Source organism: Myotis daubentonii, chromosome 5 (assembly GCF_963259705.1).
Source record: "Myotis daubentonii chromosome 5, mMyoDau2.1, whole genome shotgun sequence".
Taxonomy (NCBI): domain Eukaryota; kingdom Metazoa; phylum Chordata; class Mammalia; order Chiroptera; family Vespertilionidae; genus Myotis; species Myotis daubentonii.
Window position 1 is genome coordinate 38,594,679 of NC_081844.1, and position 25,602 is coordinate 38,620,280.

The window sequence follows — 25,602 nt, forward strand, 5'->3', positions numbered from 1 at the left end:
AAATCAAGCACCCTTTTTTTGATAATCATATCCAGTAAAATGGAAATAAAAGTATTGGGTCTTAGCATAATAAAGGCCATACATGACAAACCTACAGACAACATAAAACTCAAAGGGAAAAAACTAAAAGCATTTTCCCTAAGAACAGGAACAAGACAAAGATGTCCACTTTCACCACTACTATTTAACATAGTACTGGATGTCCTAGTTATAGCAATCAGACAAAAAGAATAAAAGGCATTCAAATAGGAAAGAGGTAGTAAAACTTCCATTATTCACAGATGACATGATATTGTACATAGAAAACTTCAAGACTTCACCAGGAAATGACTAGACTTAATAAATGAATTCACAAGGTAGCAGATACAATATTAACATCCACAAATCAAAGTCATTTTTATACACCAATAATGAACTCTCAGAAAAAGAAACTAAAAAAAAAATCACATTTACCATTGCAACAAAAAAATTAAGATACCTAAGAATAAACTTAAACAAGGAGGTTAAAGACCTATACTTGGAAAACCATAGGACATTGGAAAAAAGGTAGAGAAAGACACAAACAAATGGAAGTGTATGCCATGTTCATGGATTGGAAGAAATAACATCATTAAAATGCCTATACTACACAAATCAATCTACAAATCCAATGCAATCCCTATTAAAATACCAATGGCATACTCCACAGAGCTAGAAAAAATACTCAAAAAATTTATATGGAACCATAAAAGACCCCGAATAGCTGCAGCAATCTTGAGAAAGAAGAACGAAATAGGAGGGATCACAATACCAGATATAAAACTATTCTACAAAGCATTATAATCCAAACAGCCTGGTATTGGCACAAGAACAGGAATATAGACCAACCAATGGGTCAGAAAAGAGACCCCAGAAATTGACCCACACTACTATGGTCAATTAATATTGACAAAGGAGGTAAGAACATACAATGGAGTAAAGACAGCCTCTTCAACAAATGGTGCTGGAAAAACTGGACAGACACATGCAAAATGATGAAACCCGACCAACAACTTACACCATACCTAAGAATAAACTCAAGGTGGGTAAAATAAACTTAAATATAAGGCATGAAATCATAAAAAGCTTAGAAGACAACATAGCAGTAAAATCTGAGACATCTCACGTAACAATATGTTTACAGAAACATCTCCTAGGGCAAAGGAAACTAAGGAGAAAATAAACAAATAGGACTCCATCAAAATAAAAAGTTTCTGCACAGCAAAAGAAAGCACCGTCAAATTGAAAAGGTAACCCACTGAAAGAGAGAGCATATTTGCTAATAATACATCTGGTAAGGTGTTAATATCCAAAATATAGAAAGCATTCATATAACTCAACAAAAGGAAGACAGACTAAAAAAGAAGACCTGAATAGATATTTCTCCAAAGAGGACATTGGTGGATTCTAATGAACAAAATGAATTGACCAATAAAATAAGACCCAAAGCAGGGAGGCATGAGACAGACTGACATAACTTGATGTGGGTTTGGGGGACAAGAACAGATAAACCTAAGAAAGTATATATTTATATGCATTACCCATGGACATGGGCAAAAGGGTAGTGATGACCTGAGGGGGGTAGGTGAACTTGAGGAGAGGAGGAGGGTAATGGGAGAGGGGGAGAGGGGATGGGTGATATCTATAATACTATCAACAAGAAATAATATATAAAAATAAAATAGTAACACTCTAAAAATATTATTGAATTTACAGGAAATAGGATTTATTAATTGCTGGAGTACTATGTAATGGTTACTTTCCTCTACTTAAATAAAACAAAGATGATCTTAAAATCATGAAAAAAATTACATTTTATAAAGAACTACTTTCCCAAGTCAAACATTTTTTTACTTAAAAATATCAGCACTATTAATTAGCTTCAAATTCTGATAAGTGAAAGAAGAATTTACTTTTATTATCCACAAGTTCTTCCATCTGCACTCTTTACCACAGTTGTAATTAAATGTCTAAATTTAAATTCACTTCTACTCTCTAAAAGAACTTTTCTTATAGTTTTACTATTTTTTCTTAGTTCTCCCATTTGTTTCTTAAATACATTTCATTTTAATATTGAAAATAATGTAGACACAATGGAATAAAACAAACAAAACTCACTGCTACAACAAACTGCTTACACTACCTGGAAAAACGTCAAACTATATTTAGGAGGATGCTTAAAAAGAAAAAAATAATCAGAATTAAAATGAGATACCCTGACACCACAGCCTGAAGGTTGATGTTATAAACAGATACTTATTTCAAACACAATTATACTTAAATACTTTGTCCTGTTAGAAAATATATATATTGATTTCAGAGAGGAAGGGAGTGGAAGAGATATATAGAAACATCCATGATGGGAGAGTCATGGATCGCCTACCTCCTGCACACCCCACACTGTGGATCAAGTTGGCAACCCACTCATGTACCCTTCACCTGAATAGAAACCAGGAGAGATCCTTTAGTCCCCAGGCCAACACCCTATCCACTGAGCCAAACCAGTTAGGGCCTTTGTCCTCTTTTTATCCACAAGTTTCATAACTTTCTGAATTTCTAATGTCTTTATTAATGCACAGAGCATGGGGCTCAAATTCTATGTTGTTTTTGTTTTCATAAGTTCTTACTGCTGACTTTCAATCATGATAGTTCAAATGATAAACCAAGAATTACTCATTGCCAAAAACACAAAAATAACTCATGATGACTAGAGGAAACCTTTGAGCATAAACATCTCAAAATTGTGAATAAAATCCCAATACCCTAATTTCTTCTCTATTGATATACATTGGCTGTATTCTTGCTATAGAGTATTGAGTAATGTTGTGATGTAAAGGCATTGTTAAATGAATACTATTGCACTGTTGAGAATTATCTTAGCCCATATAAATCTGTGACATGATTTATTCATTAGACATCAATTTGGGATCAGGCAATAAGAGAAAAAAAGATGCCCAATATTTTTTAAGCTAAAATATATTGTCCTCAGTACATTATTGTATTTAATGACTCTAAAGACTAATCTCCTGAAAGAATACAACAACATTCTCAGTGTAGTAATGCCTGTAATAGTAGTATAGCTACAAATTACACTGTTGCCACAACCTTCATGGCCGGATCCAGTATCTGAAGAAGGGGCTGACACACAAATGAAAATGCTATATAAGAAATATGAATTTAGAAGGCATGGGGGGCCAGGTGGAGACCTCTTTCTTGAAGAGGCACACCAAATTTTGGCCTGGTCTGCTATTTATTTACTTGAATACACATTTGCCCTTTAGCAATGCATATAGGCATATCAAAGGTAAAGTTTGGTAAACTGTAAAAGGATTACCAGGTTAGGGAATTGCCTTGAGACATTGAGCCCATAGCAGGGCAATATTATGCTGATTTTCAGCCCTGGTGAATATCAAAGTCCATTGGCCTTCCAATGATTCTTTCTGTATTAATATGCTAACTTACTGTTGGCTTTAACCTCAGGCACACTGTCAGACTTAGACTTTCTATGCATCCTTTATACTTTATTCTTCTTCCCTGTGGGATGAATTTTAGTTACCACATCTCCCTCACTTTCATTCATGGCCTACTCAGTGTATCCTCAACTGTAACAACCTATTAAGAACATATTTCAGCCCTGCTGCTTTGGTTCAGTGGATAGAGCATTGGCCTGCAGATTGAAGGGTCCCAGGCTCAACTCTGGTCAAGGGCACATGCCCGGGCTGTGGGCTCCATCCCCAGTTGGGGACGTGCAAGAGGCAGCCGATTAATGATTCTCTCATCATTGATGTTTCTCTCTCTCTACATCTCCCTTCCTCTTGGAAATCAATAAAAAATATTTTTTAAAAAGAACATATTTAAGTGGATCTCAATGAAATAAAATAGAAAAGAATGGGATCCTTATCAAGATTTGAACAACCTAACAGGAAAAGATCCTGGTGTGTGTGTGTGTGTGTGTGTGTGTGTGTGTGTGTGTGTGTGTGTGTATGTGTGTGTATTTATGCATGCACAAAAACAGGGTGCTTCTCAGCTTTGTAGATCACCTTCTTGAATGACTTAGGAGAAAATTAGTGGTTGTCAAGATCTTCTCTTGGACTATGGACCAACCTGCCTATAGTTTGTACCACCCATCATTATGAACAAAGATTTTTGAGACTTCATATGGTAAAGGGAAATATAAATCCCTTCCCTTCTGTCTCTCATTTAATGACATTTTATATTTAGCCAGTTAGCAATAAGACTTTCTCAGCTACACACCATGCAACTGTCTAAAGTTCATTAACTTTGGGGTTTCACCACCTCCATCCGAGCTTATTTCCAATTTCTCTTTAAAAGTGAAAAAGTCCAACGACCTTTCTTACACTCATCCTATGCGCTCTCTATTCACAGTTGAAACACCTGCAGGACTTTCACTCAGATCATCGTTTCCAGATTATTTCCTTAACACTGAATCATATTATTGAATACTTAAAATTCCAGGGGAAAAATTGCCAACACTATAAAACCTTCTCAAAAGAAACCACATATCACTAATCATCTAGAAATCTCTTTTGAATGTAAAATAATATCATAGACATTAAAAATCTGCATACAAAGCTACTTCATATCAAAGGGAGAATAGGATTAAATTGTCAGCAAGAAAAGACAAATGTAAAATTTAGAGGAAGAGAGAGGTTAATAAAACAAAGGATGTGGGAATAAATTTAATTAGTAAATTAACTAGCTAGGAGATGAAAATGCTCATCTGGACAGTCTGCAGATGAGCACTTAGCAGGTGGGCTGGGATAAACCATAGAAACAATTTACTAGTAGTTATTTAGTATCTTTGAAAGTTTATCTGTGGGACAGAGAGGAGATTTTATCTGGCATTGTCTGCCACTGTCTTTCTATTACCCTAAATACAGTCCATTTTAGTAAATGCAGACTTTTACTTTTCCCTCATTGGATTTTCTCATTTTTCCACAGCTTTGGTTACAAATAGGTCCTAAATAATTAAATTTGACAGTGAGGTTTTTAATTACTTTGGCTCAATTTAATGGTTCTGTAGTAACATTCATTAAATGAGTAGGAGGGGTAAATAAGTGAGTAGGAGGGATACATATATGCATTTTTAGAAAAATTTGGCCCTATCCAATTTTCTATATAATCTACTCTTAATTAGAAGAATATACTAAGGATTAATCTAGCTAAATTTATTGCACCATGTGCTTTTCTTTTTTTAAAAATTGACTGTTCATTTTATATTGCTTACAAGTCTTTACCCAGGTATAAATGATGTACTAGTTATTGTATGGATTTTTTCTTGGTGACCAATAAATACTTGAAAATTATTTATTTATTAAAGACTATGTTAGTCATTGATTTGTTGAGTTTCTATAGTTTGTTGTTTCATTTATTTTGGACATTCACAGAAATTGTGATTCACATATTTTAGTTTATTAACTTTGGGCCAGAGTAAAACCCTAATACACAAATATGTAAAATTTTGTGTCTTAGATTGTTCCAGATAAATAACTACATGTGCCCATGTATAAAATGTGAGCGATAGGGGCAGGGGGGTGGGGTGGTTACATAAGTACTAAAAGATTCCACCTATCTATATTCAAAACACATTTTCATATGAGTCTATTTGATTAGTTAAGGAGCATATTGAGAGGTGTACATTAAGGAGATATAGATGTTTGCTAATGATTTCAGTAATAAATAATTATCTACAGTCAATTAGTCCACTATGTAGGGAAAAAGTAATCTGGGAGAAGTTAAAAAATCATGCACTATTTTAAATGGTTTTCTGAGAAAATAGTTGAGCTCTGATTTATATAATTAGTTTCTTGTTCTGTTATTTTCTGATATTTTGGGGGGTTTATCTGGTGATCCAGAAAATATTAACTATTAGATAATTTTTCAGGTTGTACTCAAAGTATAGAGAGGCTTCCAGATTCATAATATTTTAGAAGGTATGGGCCAGATAAATATAATGGGTGGAATAAAATGGCAAGCATTGCAATTATTAGAGAAAGGCAAATTACAAAATTGAAAGACTTCATGAAAGATAAAAGGGAACCCTAGTACACTGCTGGTGGGAATGCAGACTGGTGCCACCCCTATGGAAAACAAGTATGGGATTCCCTTAAAAATAATTTAAAAATAGAGCTGCCATTTGACCCATGGATCTGAATTGTAGGTATATATCCTCCTAAGAATCCTGAAACTTCTATCAGAAAAAAATATATGTACCCTCATATTTATAGCAAAACTATTTACAAGAGCTAAAATCTGGAATCAGCCCTAGTGCCCATCAGTAGATGATTGGATAAAAAAGCTGTGGTACATTTCCACCATGGAATACTACTCTGCAGTTTAAGAAAGAAGGATCTTTTACCCTTTGGGACAGCTTGAAAGGGCCTGGATAGTGTTATGTAAGTGAAATAAGCTAGTCAGAGAAAGTTGCAAGTTGTTATCAGAGGTGGGCAAAAGTAGGTTTATAATCATTTGTATGGAAAATAGTACAGTAATCTATACTAATAAAAGGGTAATATGCTATTTAGACCGGGAGACCTGGAGACTGGACGTCCTTCTGGACAAAGCCATGGTGGCAGGGCAGAGGCAGAGGTGGTTAGGGGCGATCAGGCCGGCGGGGGGGGGTGGGGGGGGAGGGGAAGGGCTGTTGGGGGCAAGTAGGCCAGCAGGTGGGGCAATGGGGGGCAAACAGGGTGGTGGGGGGCAGTGGGGGATGAGCAGGCTGGCAGGGGGGCAGTTGGTGGAGGGCAGGCTGGCATGGGATGGCAGTTGGGGGTGAGAAGGCCAGTGGGGGGGGGCAGTTGGAGGCAAGCAGGCTGGCGGGTGGAGACAGTTGGGAGCAAGCAGGCTAGTGGGGGGCAGTTGGGAATGATCAGGCCGGTGTGGGGGGGGGTTAGTTGGGGGCTATCAGGCCAGCTGACAGAATGGTTAGGGGCGATCAGGCAGGCAGGCAGGTGAGCAGTTAGGAGCCAGCGGTCCTGGATTGTGACAGAGATGTCCGACTGCCAGTTTAGGGTATTGGGCCTAAACCGGCAGTCGGACATCTCCTGAGGGGTCACGGATTGGAGAGGGTACAGACAAGGCTAAAGGACACCCCCCGGCCTGTGCATGAATTCCGTACACCAGGCCACTAGTTAATAAATAATAAAAAATTAACCTCAAAAAAAGAAAGAAAAAAGGCAGCCAAATAGGCAGTTGTATCCAGAGCCTTATTCCAGAGCAGATAGAAGGAGCATCTATATCAACCGTGGGCAAACTACGGCCTGCGGGCCGGATCCAGCCCGTTTGAAATGAATAAAACTAAAAAAAAAAAAGACCGTACCCTTTTATGTAATGATGTTTACTTTGAATTTATATTAGTTCACACAAACACTCCATCCATGCTTTTGTTCCGGCCCTCCGGTCCAGTTTAAGAACCCATTGTGGCCCTCGAGTCAAAAAGTTTGCCCACCCCTCATCTATATTGAGTAGCATCCACAGAGAATTGGTGAAGTAGACACAGCTGGTGAGACAATTCACAGCCAGGAAGGGCAGAGGATTCCTGGAGAATGGTAGGATCAGGGATCTGGGCAGAGTCGCTGGATTAAGTAACTGAGAGTATCATAAGGAAGCCTCAGGGCACCAAGTCTTCATACCTTGGGGACAGGCATAACATACAAGTGTGGAGAAGAAATTCACAGGGATGCTGGCGGCAGGGGATTCTAGATCTAAGTCCACAACTGCGAGAGGTTCAGCCCAGAGTGTCCGCCTGAAGAACTGTCCCAGCTCTGTGGTGCTGGGGTTAGAGAAGTTAGCAGTCACAAGGTTGTTTTGCCTCTACAGTGGGGCCTTGACTTACCAGTTTAATTCGTTCCGAGACTGAGCTCCTTAAGGAGCTCGTTAACTCAAATTACTCTGTCAACTCAATGCAAAAAATCAGCCGAGAGACAGCTGGTATCTCAAAAAACTCGTTAGTCGGGACACTACTAAGACGAGGCCCCACTGTATTTTGACTTTGTTTTTATATGCTAAACCCAGTTCATTGGACCTTTCAGAAACACTCACCCTTGGCTGTGGTGCAGGTGGAGGTGCAGACTTGTGGAGTCTGGGGAGAGGCTGTGGAGGAGAGTGGCTTGGGGAGAGGTGACCAGGAATTCAGCACTGAGACATTCCAGACCCTCCAAACCTAAGCACCCATTTTTCTCCTGAAGAGTCAGCACCTCTCAGAAGCTTCAGGGCAGCTAATAGAGCCACACCCAGACTATACCCTGAGCTGTACAAATGACAAAAAACTCTGACTATCCCCAAAGAGCCCTCAGGGACTGGGTTGAAGAGAGGCCTGTCAGTCCCAGAATGCAATACAGCACCCTACCTACCTATGGCCCTGTCAGAAACAGCTGCTTGAGTGATTAAGATTGACAGCAGACAGACAGGTTAAGTGGGCACCGCCTAACCTGATTGGTCCCACCTGCTTGCAGCCAAGGCTGTGAAGATAGACACAAACAGAGAAGTGGTGGATAGCTTGGATTTTTAAAATGGTGCTGAATACCTAACAGGAAACAGGGAAGCAGCACACAGAACAGAAGAATGAGGTCTTAAACCAGACCACTTGGGGCATTAAAACTCAGGTGAAATGAACGGCCATCTTTCTTTTATTATTATCTCTTGAATTAAATTTTTTTAAATTTTCTTATTTTTCATTTTTTATTTCTTTGTATTATTTTTTCTTCATTCTATTTTTATTATTTTATCTTTTTAACATTTTATTATTTTTAATTTTCTTTTATTCTGTTTTCTTCTTGTTCTCTCATTCTCATTCTACCTCCTCTATACTGAATCGAGATCCTCCCTCTATTAATTCAATTTCCTAACCTTACTTTCTGTACATAAACTCTGCCTCTACAGATTCTGCACCCCCCCCCTCCACACACACACTTTTCTGGGTGTTTGTTCTTTGCATTTTTTGGTTTCTCTGTTTGTTCTTTGGTGTTTTCTCCCTATGTAAAGTTTTCCTGCCTTTTACTTTCTTTTCTCTATTACCTTTCTTTTTTTCCTTCGGTATCATTTTTGGTCTCTTTTCTTTCTCCTAATTACTTTTTTTTCTGGTGATCACTTATATTGGGGTTATTGGTGTAATGAGTACATTTGTGTTTTGTTCCCTTTGTGTTATATCTTGTTGAGTTGTATTTTGTGCTGTTCACTCAACATGGTAGAGAGCTAGCCATAAAACCAGACAGCTCAAGAGGAGACTCCATCCATGAATGGGACAATAACACTCAAGATGCAACTGACCCAAGAAAACACAAATATCCCAAGTGGGGACATTCCTAGATTACCCAGCCCAGAAGACCAGAAAGATTGCACCACTGGGTCCCACAAAACACCTATTATTATAAGACAAATTTAAAGTAAACCTAGGTGGCATAGCAGTTTGATCTAACATAGAAACAATCACAAAGGAACAGAAAAAATGGGGAGACACAGAGACAACCTCCATTCAAAAGAAAAGGAAGAATTACAGAAAAAAGAACGAATGAAATGGAGTCATGTAATTTGTTTGAGAAAGAATTCAGAGCAATGGCTATAAGGACACTGAAAAGGATGGAAGACAAATTCAACGACATGTGTAAAAATCAAGAGGAAATGAAGAAGAATCAAGAGGAAATAAAGAATGACATAGTTGTAATAATGAATACAATACAAAGTAGACCACGAGAAGCTGAGAACCTCATCAGTGAGTCAGAAGACAATAGAAGACAAGAGATAAAAAGCCACCCATGCACAGCAGTAACTAGAAAGAAAACTTAAAAAGCAGGAGAAGAGCCTAAGAGAGCTTTGGGCCAATATGAAATGAAGTAAAATTTGCCTAATAGGGGTGTCAGAAGGAGAGGAAGTGCAACACGGAATAGAAACTTGTTGGAAGAAATAATGACACAAAACTGCCCTGATTTGAGAAGAAAAAAGCCACAAAAGTCCAAGAAGCACAGAGAGTCCCAAACAAGATGAATCCAAAATGACCACCAAAAAGACATATCATAATTAAATTGGCAAAGATCAATAACAAAGTTAGAATCTTAAAGGATGTCAGAGAGAGACAGAAAGTTACTATAAGGGATCTCCCATTGGACTATCAATTGATTTCTTAACAGAAACACATGAGGCCAGAAGGGAATGGTAGGAAAAATAAAAGTATGCAAAGCAAGGGACTGAATCCAAGAATATTATACTCACAAAGGCTATCATTCAAAATTGAAGGTGAAATCAGGAGCTTTACAGACAAAATAGGTCTAAAGGAGTTTATTACTACTAAGGCAGCAAAGCAAGAAATGCTAAAGGGACTGCTGTAAAAAGAAGATATAAAAAGGGATGAAGGAACACAGGCATACAGAATAAAAATGGTGACCAGCAAGTACCTATCAATAATAAAATTAAATGAAAATGGATTAAATTCTCCAATCAAAAGACATAGGGTAGCTGAATGGATAAGAAAACATGACCCATATATTTACGGTCTACAACAGACCCACCTCAGAAAAAAAGACTCACACAGACTGATAGTGAAGGTATGTAAAATAAGTTTTCAGACAAATGGAAATGAGAAAAAAGCTGGGGTGGCAATACTTATATCTGACAAAATAGTCCTCAGAGTGAAGGCCATAACAAGAGATAAAGAGGGCCACTTCATAATACTAAAGGGAGCAATTCAAAAAGAGGATATAACTCTGGTAAACACATATGCACCCGATACAGGAGCACCCAAATACATAAATAAATTTCTGGAAGATGTCAAGGGAGAGATTGGCAGCAATACAATCATAAAAGGGGAATTTTATACCCAATTAACACTACTGGATAAATCTTCTAAACAATAAATCAGCAAAGAAACAGCAATCCTAAATGACTTACTAGGTCAGTGAGTCAGATGGAACGAATACCTTCAGAACATTTCAACCAGAAGCTACAGAATGCACATTCTTCTCTTGCGCACATAGGACATTTTCAAGGATAGACCACATTTTAGGATGCAGGCAAAGTCTCTTCAAATTCAAGAAGACAGAAATCATATCAAGCTTCTTCTAAGATCAAAATGGCATAAAATTAGAAATCAACTACAATAAAAACAATGAAAAAAATAAAACACTTGGAGACTAAATAGCATGTAATGAGTCAATGAGTGAGTTACCAAATAGATCAAAGAAGATATAAAAAGCATCCTGGAAACAAATGACAATGAAAACATGACAATCCAAAATCTATGGGACACAGTGTTGAGGGGGAAGTTTATAGCTCTACAGGCCTAGGTCAAAAAACAAACAAAAAGAAATGGTAAAAAATTATCTAACCCTACACCTTAAGAAATTAGAAACAGAGTAATAAGAAAAGCCCAGAATAATCAGGAGAAAGGAAGTAATAAGGATCTGAATGGAAATAAACTCCATAGAAACAAACAAACAAAAATAATACAAATGATCAATAAAACTAAGAGCTGGTTCTTTGAAAGGATAAAACAAGATTGATGGACCTCTAGCCTGGCTCATCAAGAATCAAAGAGAGAGGTTTCAAATAACCAAAATCAGAAATAAAAGAGGTGAAGTAACAAACAACCTCACAGACATACAAAAGATTGTAAAAAATACTACAAACAATTATACTCCAACAAACTGGATGACCTAGATGAAATGGATGTATTTCTAGAAAAATACAATCTACCAAAACTCAAAAAGGTAGTATCAAAAAACTGAAATATCTTGATAACTACTGATGAAATTGAAGCAGTAGTACAAAAAAATCCTGCAAACAAAAGCCCTGGACCTGATGGCGTCACAGGGGAGTTTCACCAATTATTGAAAGAAGAACTAAAACCTATCTTTCTCAGAGTATTCCAAAAAGGTCAAGAGGTAGGAACACTTGCAAGTTTTTTTCCATGAAACCAGCATTACCCTAATCCCAAAACCAGATAAAGACACTGCAAAGAAAGAGAATTGCAAGCCAATATCCCTGATGAACATAGATGCTAAAATCCTCAACAAAATTATAGCAAGTTGGATCCAGCATTACATTAGAAAGACCATACACCATGACAAGTGGGATTTATTCTGGGGATGCAAGGCTGGTACAATATCCTCAAATCAATAAATGTGACACATCACATAAAAAAATTAAAACACAAAAATCGCATAATCATATCAATTGATTTGACAAATTCCAACACCATTTCCTGATAAAAATTCTCAACAAAGTGGGACTAGAGGGATCATACCTCAAGATAATAAAAACCTTATGTGACAATCCTACAGCCAACATCATACTCAATGGGCAAAAACTAAAACCATTTCCCTCCAAAACAGGGACAAGACAGTGATGCCCACTTTCACCTCTCCTGATCAACATAGTACTGGAAATGCCAGCAATAGTGATCAGACAAGAAGAAGAAATGAAAGGCATACAAATTGGAAAAGAAGAAGTAAAGCTATCATTATTCACAGATGACATGGTATTGTACCTAGAAAAACCTTAAATACTCCATCAAAAGACTATTAGACTTAATAAATGCACTTGGCAATATAGAAGGATACAAAATTAACACCCATAAATCTATGGATTTTTTATACACTAATAATGAACTCATAGAAAGAGAAACTAAAAAAAAATCCCATTTACCATTGCAACAAAAAATTAAGATACCTAGGAATAAACTTAGCTAAGGAGGTATAAGACCTGTACTCAGAAAAGTACAGGATGTTGAAAAAAGAAATAGAGGAAGACATAAACAAATGGAAGAATATACCCTTTTTAAGGACTGGTAGAATCAACATCATTAAAATGGTCATACTGCTCAAAACAATCTATAGATTTAATGCAATCTCCATTAAGGTACCAATGGCATATTTCACAGACCTAGAACCAACTCTCCAAAAATTCATATGGAACAAAAAAAGACCCGGAATAGCTGCAGCAATCCTGAGAAAGAAGAACAAAGTTGGAGGGATCACAACACCATTATCAAGCTATATTACAAATCCATTGTTCTCAAAACTGCCTGATACTGGCACAAGAACAGACATATAGACCAAGGGAACCGAACAGACAACCCAGAAATTGATCAAAGCTATCACGCTCAATAAGTATTTGACAAATGAGGCAAGAGCATACAATGGAGTCAAGACAATCTCTTCAATTAATGGTGTTGGGAAAATTGGACAGATACATGCAAAAAAAATGAAATTAGATGACCAACTTACACCATACACAAAAATAAACTCAAAATGGATAAAGGACTTAAATGTAAGATGGGAAACCATAAAAATTTTAGAAGAATTAATAGGCAGTAAAATAGCAGACAAATGTCATAGCAGTATCTTTACCAATACAGTTCCAAGGACAATGGCCACTGAGGAGAAGATAAACAAAAGGGACTTTATCAAAATAAAAAGCTTCTGCACAGCAAAAGAGAACATCAACAAAACAAGAAGAAAGCCCACTGCAGGGGAGAACATATTTGCTAATGTTATCTCTGATAGGGGTTTAATCTGCAAAATTTATAGGAAATTCATACAACTTTACAAAAAAAGAGAAACAATCCAATAAAACAATGGGCAAAAAACCTAAATAGACATCTTTTGAAAGAGGACATATAGAAGGATAAAAGACATATGAAAACATTTTCAGAGTCATCAATAATCCCAGAGATGCAAATCAAAACAACAATGCGGTACCATCTCACACCTGTCAGAATGGCTATCATCAACAAATCAACAAATGACAAGTGCTGGCAAGGATGTGGAGAAAAAGGAACCCTTGTGCACTGCTGGTGGGAATGCAGACTGGTGCAGCCACTGTGGAAAACAATAAGGAGATTCCTCAAAAAATTAAAACTGGAACTCCCATTTGACCAATTAATCCACTTCTAGGAATATATCCCAAGAAATCAGAAACACCAATCACAAAGGACTTAGGCACCCCTATGTTCACAGCAGCACGTTTTACAATAGCTAAGATTTAGAAACATCCTAAGTGCCCATCAGCAGATGAGTGGATTAGAAAACTGAGGTACATCTACACAATGGCATAATATTCTGTGGTAAAAAAGAGGGAACTCTTACTCTTTGTAATAGCATAGATGGACCTGGAGAGCATTATGCTAAGGGAAATAAGCCAGTAGGAGAAAAACAAATATCACTTGATCTCACTCATTTGTGGGATATAATAAGCAACATAAGCTGATGAACAGATATTGAGCCAGAGACAGAGAAGCACTGAACAGGCATCAAACTTCACAGGGGAATCAGGGGAGGGTTGGTGGAGGGTGATAAGAGATCAACCAAAGGACTTGTATGCATGCATAGGAACATAACCAATGGTCACAGACAGAAGGGAGGTGAGGGCACGTGCTGGGGGTGTGAGCAGCCGGGGAGAGGTTTGTGGGGAAAAAGAAGACTTATGAAATACTTTAAGCAATAAAGAATTTAAATTAAAAAACCACAAAACTCTGTTTTGCTTACTCATGATGGTAAATGTACATTTTTGCTCCCCTGTAGTATTTATAGCAATAATGTGCAGGCTGTAAGTTACAATCTTTGTAATGACTAGCCTTGTTTATTAGTCATGACTGGAATAAATAATAATCAAAAATTTCTGACATTTCCAGTCTCCCTCTAGTTGTCACCTATTGCAGAAACTTATAATGAGAGGACTGGCAAAGAAGAAATGCAATTTCTATGTTTGCATTCCCTGTGTGACAAAGCAGAGTACAAATGGGAAGGATGGTTAGAATTGAGACAAATGGACATTATCCATTAGCTGTACCTTTTCTCAGGAAACACATAGAAAGTAGTTTCATGAACAATTAAATACTACCTATTTAAAATAATGAAAAACAGCAATAATCTAGGATTTAGGGTATTTTCCTAATTGTTTCATGGACAATGTTTTATGATCCCAAATAATAAAATTATTCAGGCATTATGCCAATGTTTTGTGACACATTCTACCAATTCTGCACCCAGGAGACTAAAATTTAGTACATTGAAAATTGGAAAAGACCGGACTTCGTTTTTGAAATTATAAATTATTGCTTTTTTCCCTAAAATGCAGTAGAACATTTCACTGTTCTTCCTTAGATGAAATTGGAACATCTTGCTCTTTTTCTGTAGGTAAAGCCTTGACATTTTGTTCTTCATACTCATGTGTAGGTGACACATTAGGCTGTTTTCTCTTATCTCTTCTTTTGTGTGCCAGAAAACACAAAATTAAGCAGCATAACAACATAATAAAAATAATGTACCAAAGTAGAATCAGGGAATTGGTTCTTTGCCTCATTTTCTTCCTTTTATACCGAGGGGGTGGCCCACTATCAACACTACCTCCACTGCCTCTTTTCAGGCATTTGGGAGGGTCCCAGTCCGAGTTGCAATGGCAGTGCTGTTTGTTGTTGCAGACTCCTTTCAGATTGCAGGTCTTAGGTGAACAAAAAAATGTCAGATGTGCCCTATGATAACACCTCCTTTTGACGCAGACATGTTCTGGCCCACACGCTGTCCCATCTTTCACATCACCAATGTCAGGTTCTGTCATCCCGAAGTGGTAGTCGGTACCCCAGCAGGTGGCGCCATTGAAGTGAGTCCAATGCACAGTAGAATGATCCCTTAGAAGGGGAATTTGTATCACATTATCACACTGAATCCTTCCGCACAAGGTATCTAAAGTGCTACATTTTATGTACACACCGTTCATTAAACCACAGTTCCCAAAACGGTCACCTCGGGTGTTCATTTCTGTGTAACAACTCTGATTTGCACTCTTGGCCTCTTTGCCAAAAATGTTCCTACACTGCGCTTCACGGATATTGCATCTCTTTTCATAGCAGTAGCCACCGCCCTTGCATGGCATTCCATTCTGCAAGTACACATCCTCTGGACAATGGTGGGATGTCCCATTGCACCACTCTGGGAGATCACAGTCATTTTCGTCTTGTCTGCAAACTTCTCCTGTGGGCAGGATCTGGCAGTTTTTGCAACAAAGGCCAGAAGCACAAGCAGCCCCAACGCTGAGAGTGCAGTTGGACTCACAGCACGGATCTTTCATACACAAATGTAAAGCGCCACAGTCACACTCTTCTCCTTCTTCGACCACACTGTTCCCACACCGTGCAAGTGTGAAGATGTTCCCAGTATTTGATGGAAAGTACAAACAAGTTTGACTTGCAATGTTGTTCATGAAGCTGGCATAACTGCAGTTGCTGAATCTAGTTGCACTTGTTGGATATGCATACATTATGCATTGATTATGTCCACATGTACAAGTTTTGTCATCATGAAGCATACCCAAATTATGACCAATCTCATGTGCCACAGTATATGCAGAAGAATGCACATTATCATACCTGAAACTATCAACTCCACAGTTATAATTAGAGTTACATACTGTTCCAACAAAGGATAAGCCAAGATCGATACCATAGCCTTGCTTTACAAAAAGGTGTGCAACATCATGGGGAATGCGCTTATTAAAGCTAGCTTTCTTCCAATTGCAAAATGCTTCTATGAGACCACTTTTTTTTATTAAAATGGGTTTTTTTTCAGTCCAGACCTCAAGTCCCATTAAAACCACATCAACATCCAATGACTTTAAAAACTTATGTGCTCCATTGACTACACTTAATACTTCATACTGCACTGCTGTGGTGTTACTTCGGTGATGAAGATAGCGATAGTGGTCCACCACCACTGCCAGTTCAAGAAGTCGGTGGTGTGTCCACCAGCCTTCATACCCACTCTGCATCAAAGTGAAATTAGCACTCTCCTGAAATTTCAATTGTCTTGCTATTTCTTCATCTGTTAATCCACATTTCATGGGTGGCAACTGTGTCTCTTCACTCTTCATTCTAAATAAAAGATGTTCAAATGTGGTAGAAAGTCTCTTGGGCTCTATTTCATAAACAATGTCATTTGTCTGTAATATTCCTTGAAAACCTCCCAAACAGGTACTGAGGGCAACCAGGGATTCTGGGTCCCCCTCCACGTAACCATGATAGTAGCAGTCATTCTGGATATAAGGCTGGTCCTCAAGGAGAGCGCCCTGGTCCGAGTAGGTAAACACTGGGAAATGTCTGGATAGAAAATGCTTGTTGACCTTAATGTGTATGACCTGATTCCGACCCCCAAATTGCATTCTGTAAGAGAGCCAGTCTTTAGTCTTCATGCCAAAGCCAGTGCCTGTTACCTTCAAGGGAATCACCACTTCTGGGGGACCATGGCGTTGGGAGAGCACAACCTGGAACCATCCATATGGGAACAGAATCACCCCCAGCCAGAGTGGCAGGAGAGTGTTCCTCACACACACCAGGGCCTCACTCACAGCCATTATGGAGCCACCATACACAGCCATTGGTGAGGGCAAAATAGGACGGGCAGGAAGCATCACTGTTCCCTCTGAGCTGGGTGTTCAACATTGACTTTGAATCTGTTCTCTGGCAGGCTCATATTAGAGGAGCACACTGAAAGAGAAAATAAAAAGAGGAGTAGAGACAGGTTTGGGGCTTATGAGCAGGCCAAGGTGGAGGAGGAAGAAAAAGACTAGTTTTAAACGGATTAGTGTCTTGTTTAAGACATGACTCAGAATACTGCATACATTTGCCTTTAAGAAATTTTAAGGGAACCCAGCCCATGTGTCTGAGTTGGTTGACTGTGGTCATTGGTTCAATTTCTGGTCAGGGAACACGCCTGGGATTTGGGGTCTATCCCCAGTAAGGGGCATGCAGGAGATAATCTATCCATGTTTCTCTGTCATAGAGGTTTCTATATCTCTCTTCCTCTTCCTTCTTCTATCTCTAAAAATCTATATATGCATATTAAGAAAAAAGAAATAGTAAGGCAGTGTGAGATTGTGGGTGCACAAAAAATAGTGATTGAGCATAAAATAACACCTTTTGAACCTAGATGAATGATACATAGGTTTTAATTATACTGTTGTTTAATTACATGAACATGTGTAAACAATTTCACAATAAATATAGAAAACAAAGGGTCTTAATGGAAAGGTGAACATATGTCATGTTTGAGAGGGATTCTTTATTTATATTTTTTGACTTGATGTAAATATTAATATGTAGTTTTTCTTTTCAATTTCCTTTTGTTTTTATTATTTTTTAAAATATTTTTTATTGTTCAATATAGTTATCATACAATCCTATATAATCCTATATAATAAAATAATAATGTGCAAATTGTCCCCTGGACTGGGAGTTTGACCAGGAGTTTGAAAAGAGGGCTGGGCAGGCTGGCCAACCACCCATGGCCCCTCCCCACCAGCTGGTTTGGCCTGATCGGCCCTGATCAGGCGAGGTCAGATGGACCCCACCCATGCACAAATGCATGCACTGGGCCTCTAGTATTATATATTAGTTTTAGGAGTACACCCCATAGATTAGAACTTATAAAACTTACTAAGTGATTATATTGATAAATCTCACCCCCATCTGATAAAATGCATTCATTGTTATTTGAATAGTAGAGACCCAGTGGACAAATTTGTGCATGGGTGGGGTTCCTAGGGGTGGCTCCAGCTCACAGCCCCAGATTGTGACCCCATTTTTGCAGCCCCCTAACCCCACATGGCACCCGGCCTTGGCCTGGGGATGACCCCCTCAGCTGCTCCATAACCCCACCTGCAGGGTGGTCAATTGGGGCTTGGTCCTCCGCCCAGCTCCTTCAGTCCCTGGACCCAGGAAGCCCTGCCCCTCACCACTGCAGCTGGTCGCTGTCTGTGGGGCGATCAGATCCCTGCTGGTATCCACCTTGACCTGGTGCTGCCCCTTCACCTGCTCCACCATCCCTTCATGGTCCTGCTCTTGTTGGGGCCCATTGGGGCCAGCAGCGCCTCCACTGTCGCCTGCTGCCAGTGTCCTGTAGCAGACACCTGCCGTGTGCCATGCTGCCCACTGGTGGTCAGCACATGTCATTGCAAGCGGTGGAACTCCTCATGAACTCCAGGTGGAACTCTCAGTGGAACCACCACCCAAGAGGACAATTTGCATATTAGGCTTTTATTATATAGGATTATTGACTATATTCCCCTTGCTATAGTCTACATCTCCATGACTATTCTGTTAGTACCAATTTGTATTTCTGTATTCCTTCACCTTTTTAATCAAACTGTCCTACCCACCTCCCGTCTGACAACCATCAAAATGTTCTCTTTTATGAGTTTGTTTCTGTTCTGCTTTTCCTTTATTTAGTGTGTTTATTTTTTTAAATTCAATTGTTGATAGGTATGTATTTATTAACATTTTTTGTTCATATTTTTAGTCCATTCTTCTTCTTTTTCTTCTTCTCCCTTTAACACTTCATGTAATATTGGTTTGGTGTTGGTGACTCTTATCTTTTTCTGTCTCTGGAAGCTGTTTATATGTCCTTCAACTCTATATAATAGCGCTGCTGGGCAGAATAATCTTGGTTACAGGTCCTTGCTTTTCATCACTCTAGATATTTCTTGCCAATTCTTTTGGCAGGTTTCTGTTGAGAAATCAGCTGAGTGTCTTATGGGAGCTCCCTTGTAGGTAAGTAACTGCTTTTCTCTTGCTGCTTTTAAGATTTTTATCTCTTTAACCTTTTGAATTTTAATTATGATGTGTCTTAGTGTGGTCTTCTTTGGGTTTATCTTGTTTGGAACTCTCTATGCTACCTGGATTTGTATTCTATTCCCTTCACTCAGTTAGGGAAGTTTTATCTGCCACACATGCATGTGGGGCCAGCCTATGCAGTGTCTCTGCTCCTCCTACCAGTGTCAGTGGCTTCTTTATATCCTTAGTGTAGGACTTGTGGTAGGCTATATTTCATGTGGTTCAGAATGATTGTTGTTCCTTTGTTTAGTTGTATTTGTGATGTGGTTGTGGAGAATGAGAGTACAGTAAAACCCTGATATAACTATATATGAATAAACTGTGTTTGCACTCACATCTGTAAATCTACTTTTTCCCACCTCTGAATATTAAAGACATTAAGAAAAATGATATAAGGAAGCATTTCAAAATATTGTTCTTGAGGAATGTGACAAAATAATTTATTATTTAAGGTTGTAAGACAGTCTAATTCTACAAATAAGGAATTGAAGCCAAGGATTCACATCAAGTTGGCAGCATAGGTAAATGCAGTACAGTAAACCCTCAATTTGCCGACCTCGATTTAAAGGACTTCGAATTTAACAGATATAATTTCTGGTCCATATATCATATGTGAAAATACCCTGTTAATTTTGAAATGCTTTAAACCAAGATTTGCTTATAATTTAATTAATGTGTTAAGGCTTTGCTATTCATTGTTATTTTTAGCAAATAGGCCATATGTTGGGGAAAAACAAATTGTTACTTGTCCTGATTCCTTTCTGTATTTTTTTTTTTTACGTCCAATTCTGCAAAACTGTAAGGGTCAAAGTATCAATTTGGCTTCACATTGTTGTCATGTAGGTTTAGTAGAATTAAGTCGGAAAATAATAGTTTTCCATGAAAAAAAGTATGAACATAGTAAGGAAGACATTATAAAATACAGAACAAGATATTCCAGAGGAAAGATTTCAAGGTAATGAAGATAAAACAAAAATCAAGCAGGATGAGTACATAATCCAGAAGAGGAATGAACCTTAGTTGGGCATTTTTCATTTTTATATTACCTACTAGGGAAGTGGATTTAAAAATTAAGTCAGGACAGAATTATCTTTCCTGTATTTTTTCAATTTGGACAGGGGCTTTGATGTTCTTACTTTAACCACTCTCAGTAGTTAATGATCTTTAGATGACTGTTGATATTCATGCTATAAGTAAAAGCTAGGTTGGATATGTAAATTACTGAATGCAATTTGACAAATTTCTAATGTGTATCTTTGCCCCAACCACTCTGTCCGAGTTTGTGCTTGAGACTATTAATTTATTTAGATCTGCATTATTCATTTAAGTTCCCCAACTGTGTAGCCCGGTGCCTACAGATCACATGGTTTTATTAATATTGTGTTCATGAAAGAAAGTAACAAATCAGTTTTGTCAAAGACATTGGGCTTGTATACGATTTCTCATTTTCACAAATATGTGCTAATATGTTTGTATTATTGAGGCAAATATTGTTGTATATTTATTTTTCAAATAAAATATATATATTGTTTATCACATAATTTGTGTATCACATAAATATACCTATATGAAGATTGAAATTATCTTGCAACCCTAAAACTGTGGGGATTCAGATGTTTGTGCCCTGTGAGAAATTATTACTCACCCTCCTGAAGCTTTCCTCCATCCTTTTGGGATTATTAATTTCCTTTGCATTTCTGAAGGTATTTTGTTTTGTCTTCAGTACACTCCCATCTCAAATTGCTACCCTTATAGTTTGATTTTATTATATTTTACATAGTGCTAAAAATTTTTCTTCTTTATAATAATATAATGAAATATAAACACATTTAAGTCACATCCATTTAACCCAGCGGTTCTCAACCTGTGGGTCGCGACCTCTTTGGTGGTCAAATGACCCTTTCACTGGGGTCGCCTAAGACCATCCTGCATATCAGATATTTACATTATGATCCATAACAGTAGCAGCAGTTATGAAGTAGCAACAAAAATAATTTTATGGTTGGGTCACAACATGAGGAACTGTGTTTAAAGGGCCAGAAGGTTGAGAACCACTGAAACCCATAGTACTTCTCCCGTCCAGTACCACCACTGTCTATTGCTGATTGAATATTATGGTACACTAGAGGCCCGATGCATGAAATTCATGCAAGGGGCTCGGCCCTCACAGCCACAGTGGCTTGCCTTAGCCCTCACAGCCCCTGCTTCATCAGAAAGGATGTTCGGTCTAATTAGCATATTATGCTTTTATTATTATAGATACTAATATATGCATAAGATAATTGATAAATTTGTTTATATCCCCCCACAGTTTTGTCAAATGGCCAATCCCAGTGCCTTAATTACCACCTCCCTTTTCACTATTATTCATAACCTAAGTCACAGTTTTCCAAAATATGAGTAACTATCCAAAAAAACAGTTTTGTACCTTTCAACCAAGTAAAAATTACTAGAATAAGAAATAATAAATGTCATAGATTCCCCTCAAGACATGAATACTTGGTAAAGACTCTCAACTATATATATATATATTCTGTCATACATAAATTTTTACACTTTTTTGTGTAAAGTCACTTACCTTTACACAAAATTTTTGAGTGACTTACCAGCAGAAAATTTAATGGTTCCATGGTCCTTTCTAGCTATATCTGTGTTCATTGAGAATTTGTATTTTTATTTGAGACCACCCCTTTTTTGTCTCTGGATTGATTACATTCTAGATTTAGTTACCTAGCAGCAAGCCTCTCCCAGTTCTATAGATCATGGCAACTGGTTAAAGGTCCTCCTCATTGTGACTCCACCATCTCCATCAAACTTTACTTCTCACTACTCTTCAATAGGTATAAATGTGACTAATCTCCATCCTACATGTTTCTTGTATACAGTATAAACACTTTAGCTTCAGTAGGTTCATTAAACTGTTGCCTTAATCACAGATTATTTCTTCAACAATGAACCATGCTTTGGTTCACGTATGTCAAGTTCCAGGGAAAGGTTGAATGATGTAGAATATTTTACAAGGAATCCAGACATCATTAATCATCAGTAACTTTCGCTATAAGTTCAATGAAATAACAGAGACATTTCATATCTGCACATAAATATATTTAATTTATTAAGAAAACCACTGTCAGTAGGAAAAGAAGATTTAGCAGAAGAGGGAGGTGAGTAAAAAGTAGAGTGGGAATAAATTTAATAGGTAAATTGACTGGCTGGCAGTATAAAATTCAATATGGGCAGACCCATATTCATCAAGTTGTCTGAGGTAAACCAAGGAAGCAAATTTAGTTATTCATTATCCTTGAGAGTTTACCTGTGGGACAGACAGAGAGGTTGTTACTGTCTGCCAGCTGGATACCTGCCAGTGTCTTTCTATTTTTCCTCCAGTTTGGTAAGTTCATTCCAAATCTTCATTTTTTTTCTTTATGGAATTTTTCACTTCTTTCTGGCTTTTATCACAACTAGTTTCTAAAGAATCTATTTATAACTATGACTGTGTTAATCTCTCTATTTTTTTTATGGTTTGGGCTTGCCCAATTACAACAGGAGAGCCCAAACCATGTACACAAGGGCATTCCTAGAGCATACAGCTCAGGTGAACAAAGAGACAACAACACTGGCTGTTATAATAAACACCACAAAGATGAGTGATTTCATAGACTTATTGCCTGAAAATTCTAGAGAATAGAATTCCAAAATCAGCACCCACAATGCCTTACTCTCTCTGAAGATACCAGGGAAGGATTTATGGTAGGGATCTCTTCTGTCTTCACGAGGTTCCTTGCCCTGTGCAGCATGATTCAATTTGGAAATGATTCTCTTCCTCTGACCAAATTTGACGCTTTAAGTAGGACACCAGTCACATTGAATTAGCCTTCCCACCCCAATTCCATTGTTATCTACTCCTAATGCATCATTCTGCAATAACCTCATTCCCAAATAAGAATATGTTCAGACATTAAAAATGGTGGCAGAATAAATGAAATCTCAGACATGCTCCCAGGACCACACTGGAATGACAACTAAAATACAGAAGAACCACCCTGGAAAAGGAACTGAGGACTAGCTGTAGAGTATGCTGATAACCAAGAATGGAAAGTGGAGACCACATAGAGTCTGGTAGGAGGAGCAAAGTGGCTGAAGGGCTGACCAGGCTCCCACAGACAACAGCTGAAATAATGGAGAGATATGTCAGCTGTGGGGGGTTGCCAATGAGAAGGCTGGAAATGCAGGCACCCTCTTATATGGGTCAAGCACAAAATTCTCTATGCAGCCCTTCACCTTGTCCTCAGGTAGCAGGAGGGCAAAGAAGACTGGAGCTATCTGAACTGCAGCCAGGATAAAGGGCTCTGGATTTAGAGCTCAGAAGGGAAACACCCTAGTTTCCTGTGCTGAGTCATTCCCTCACACTGTGGAGGTCATCTTTTTCAGTCAAACCAGTGTTATCATGACATTTTTGCCTGGGAGGACCCACTGTATTGTAAAATCCCCTGACCAACCCTGTGGAGTTACTGAGGCCCATTAAGAGACTGAGAATAATAATTATCCTCCAGACAGAAGCAATTATCCTACCCTGTTGGAAAACTTATCACCTCATCTGTGAATGATTGCCTGAGGGCTACTCAAGACTTAACCCAATCAGTCTCTAGGCAGAGTTGGTTTACTGGAGGCTTTGAGTCTTTGCCTGTTCTAATTAGTCAGAAACAGCAGTTTGGTTTCCTGCCACAGACATCATCCCAGACTGCTCAGTGAGCAAAAGCAAAGGGGACCCCCAAGTGCCTGCAACTGACACTTGGGGGACCAACTCCATGAGTGAAATAAGTATAGCTCAGAACAGGGTCCATCAAAGTGTGAGACTCAAGGCAGACCCAGCCTCTGGGCTAAGGTGTCCCTGACCACTGGACAGCTGGCACGAAGATATTGGGGTCAAAACTCACTGGCTGCAAGTTGGAGGGGAAACCCCTCGGACACATGGGACATCAACAATCAAGTCCCAAGTACAACAGGAGAGCCCAAACAATGTGCACAAGGGGCATTTCTAGAGCATCTGGCACAGGTGAACAAAGAAACTACACCACTGGAACCCTCAAGACACTTTCTACATAAGACCATCCCACAAAGATTGGGTGGCATAGCAGTTCTATCTAACATATGGAAGCAAACATAAGTAGACAGCTAAAATAGGGAGACAAAGAAACAATCCCCCAATGAGAGGAAAGAAGGACTGTCCAAAAATAGAGCTCAATGAGATAGAGGCAATAAATCTATCCAAAATAGAGTTCAAAGCAATGGTTTAAAGTTGCTTAAAGAACTTAGTGCAAATTACATCATCATGAGAAGAAAAATAGAGGTCATTAACAGGAACCAGACAGGAATGAAGAATGATATATCTGACATGAAGAACACATGGAAAGGAATTAAAAGTAGATTGGATGAAGCACAGGACTGAAATCACCAATATGGAAGATAAGGTAGAATAAATACCCAATTAGGGCAGCAAATAGAAAAATGAATTTAAAAGCAGGAAGATAGATTAAGAGAGCTTTGGGAGAACATGAAATGTAACAACATCTGTATTATAGGAATACCAGAGGGGCAGAGGATAAGCAAGTAACAGAGAACCTGTTTAAAGAACCTACCCAAACCTGGTAAAGGAAAATGCCACACAAGTTTGGGAGGCATAGAGTCCCAATGAAGATACCCAAAGGTAGACACATTATAATTACAGTGGCAAATGGTAAAGATAAGAAAGAATCCTAAAGGCAGCAAGTTAGAGAAAATTACATACAAAGAAGTTCCCATTAGATAGTCAACTGACTTCTCAAGAGAAACACTTCAGGCCAAGGGCATGGCATAAAGTACTCAAAGTAATGAAAGCAAGGGCATAAGACTACTATATCCAGCAAGGCTATAATTTAAAAATAAGGTGAAATAAAAAGTTTTCACACAAAAAGAGGTTAAAGAAATAC

The 25,602-nt window shown here is 38.2% G+C and overlaps 1 protein-coding gene across 1 annotated transcript; it reads right to left on the reverse strand.

Moving 5' to 3' along the window:
• Window positions 1-15,117: 15,117 nt before the first annotated feature.
• LOC132236106 (disintegrin and metalloproteinase domain-containing protein 20-like) lies at window positions 15,118-17,464 on the reverse strand. Its single transcript, XM_059699509.1, is given in 2 exon segments — window positions 15,118-17,388; window positions 17,390-17,464. Coding segments are annotated over 2 exon segments (2,346 nt in total).
• Window positions 17,465-25,602: the final 8,138 nt, after the last annotated feature.